Source organism: Onychomys torridus, chromosome 21 (genome assembly GCF_903995425.1).
Source record: "Onychomys torridus chromosome 21, mOncTor1.1, whole genome shotgun sequence".
NCBI lineage: Eukaryota > Metazoa > Chordata > Mammalia > Rodentia > Cricetidae > Onychomys > Onychomys torridus.
The window spans coordinates 9,023,271-9,025,276 of record NC_050463.1 but is presented as its reverse complement, the minus strand read 5'-3'; the positions used below and the strand labels follow the sequence as shown (position 1 = coordinate 9,025,276).

Here is a 2,006-nt window from a genome sequence, read left to right as displayed (position 1 = left end):
AAGACATGGTTGGTTTGTGTAGCTTTTGAGCCTGTCCTATAACTCTCTCTGTAGACCAGGCTGGCCTCAAACTCACAGAGATCCACTTGCCTCTGCCTCTGGAGTGCTGGGATTAAAGGTGTGCACCACCACCACGTGGTCTAAAACTTACTATTTCTTACAACAACTTTTGAGGTATGGAGAGAGACATGGAGGAAAAAAGGGTGAAGAAATTTACTGACATATACAGTAGGTAGAATAGGGATTGAAAATGGTTCTACTGCCTTCTGGTTTTCCACATTGGGCTGATTGCCTCAGAGCAAGCAACCCAAGAGAATCATTAAATTGATGTACATTAAGATGGAGATGAACCTTGCCAAAGGCCTTATCACCATTAGTTGGCATGGAGTGGGACACCTGAAACTGGGGAAGTAACCAGGATTTCTCACGAGGAAGTGTAAGGGCAAGAAAGCAATGGTTGGAATCTCCAATAAAGGAATAGTTACACTGGGGACACAAGACAAAGGAACACTTTGGGGCGTACAGTCTAAGAAGTTACTTCAACTGTGGGTTTGATTAATGGATTTCCCATTTCAACAGCTTCACTTTGACAACTTGCTCAGCATTTCTACATTCCAATATTCTCAGCAAGAATGCCAAAGACTCTCAGAGTGGAGGTGAAAACAATATCATTTCTATAAATAGGATGGCAGAATTAAGTTATAGGCTATAACAGGAGGAACAAGATTAATGTCATCTGTAATCTTCTCTCAGGCTCAACACCTTGGGTGTGTCCAGGTAGGATAGAAACTGATAACCTTTCTCCATCTAGTAGATGACCTCTCCCTACCTCACCTCAGGCATGGCCTCCATGCAGGGAGTCAATAGCTCAGGAGTGACTGAGTTCATCCTCATTGGCTTCTCTACCTTCCCTCACCTTCAGCTGATGTTCTTCCTGCTGTTCCTGTTCATGTACCTCTTCACACTGCTGGGCAACCTGCTCATCATGGCCACCATCTGGAGTGAACACAGTCTTCATACACCCATGTACCTCTTCCTGTGTGCCCTCTCCATCTCCGAGATTTTCTACACCTTTGCTATCATCCCACGCATGTTGGCTGACCTGCTCTCCACACTTCACTCCATCACATTTCTGGCTTGTGCCAACCAGATGTTCTTCTCCTTCACATTTGGCTTCACTCACTCTTTCCTACTCACTGTCATGGGCTATGACCGCTATGTGGCAATCTGTCACCCACTGCGCTACAATGTGCTCATGAGCCCCCGGGGCTGTGCCTGCTTGGTTGCCTGGTCCTGGGTTGGTGGTTCATTCATGGGGACAGTGGTGACAACAGCCATTTTCAACCTCACTTTCTGTGGACCCAATGAGATTCACCATTTTGCTTGTCATGTTCCACCTCTATTGAAGTTGGCATGTGGAGAGAATGTACTTGTGGTAGCAAAGGGTGTAGGGATGGTGTGCATCACAGCCCTCCTGGGATGCTTTCTTCTCATCCTCCTCTCATATGCCTTCATTGTGGCAGCCATCTTGAAGATACCATCAGCAGAGGGCCGGCACAAGGCTTTCTCCACTTGTGCATCCCACCTCACAGTGGTGATTGTGCACTATGGCTTTGCCTCCGTCATCTACCTCAAGCCCAAGGGTCCCAAGTCTCTGGAAGGAGACACTCTCATGGGTATCACCTACACGGTCCTCACCCCCTTCCTCAGCCCCATCATCTTCAGTCTCAGGAACAAGGAGCTGAAGAATGCCATGAAGAAGGCCTTCCTAAGCAAACTCTATCCAGAGAAAATTTAATGACTTGTAAGAAAATTCTTAGGAATAACTAAATTGGTTTACTAAATTTTACTGTTTGAGACAATACTCCATCATTATGTATTTACTTATCATACTTTCATGTTGGTGAAACTTTTATAGTCATATGTAAGTATACATAAAGGGATAACATCTGGTATTTATTTGGGGCTGGAAATAAGTATGAGACAATGGAGAGAAAATTGTATTT

General features: G+C 45.1%; 1 protein-coding gene across 1 annotated transcript; it reads left to right on the top strand.

Moving 5' to 3' along the window:
- The first annotated feature begins 841 nt into the window (after positions 1-841).
- Positions 842-1,798, top strand: LOC118571989 (olfactory receptor 10H1). The gene has a single exon (XM_036171377.1). It carries the CDS (start codon positions 842-844, stop codon positions 1,796-1,798), a length of 957 nt encoding a protein of 318 aa, XP_036027270.1.
- Positions 1,799-2,006: the final 208 nt, after the last annotated feature.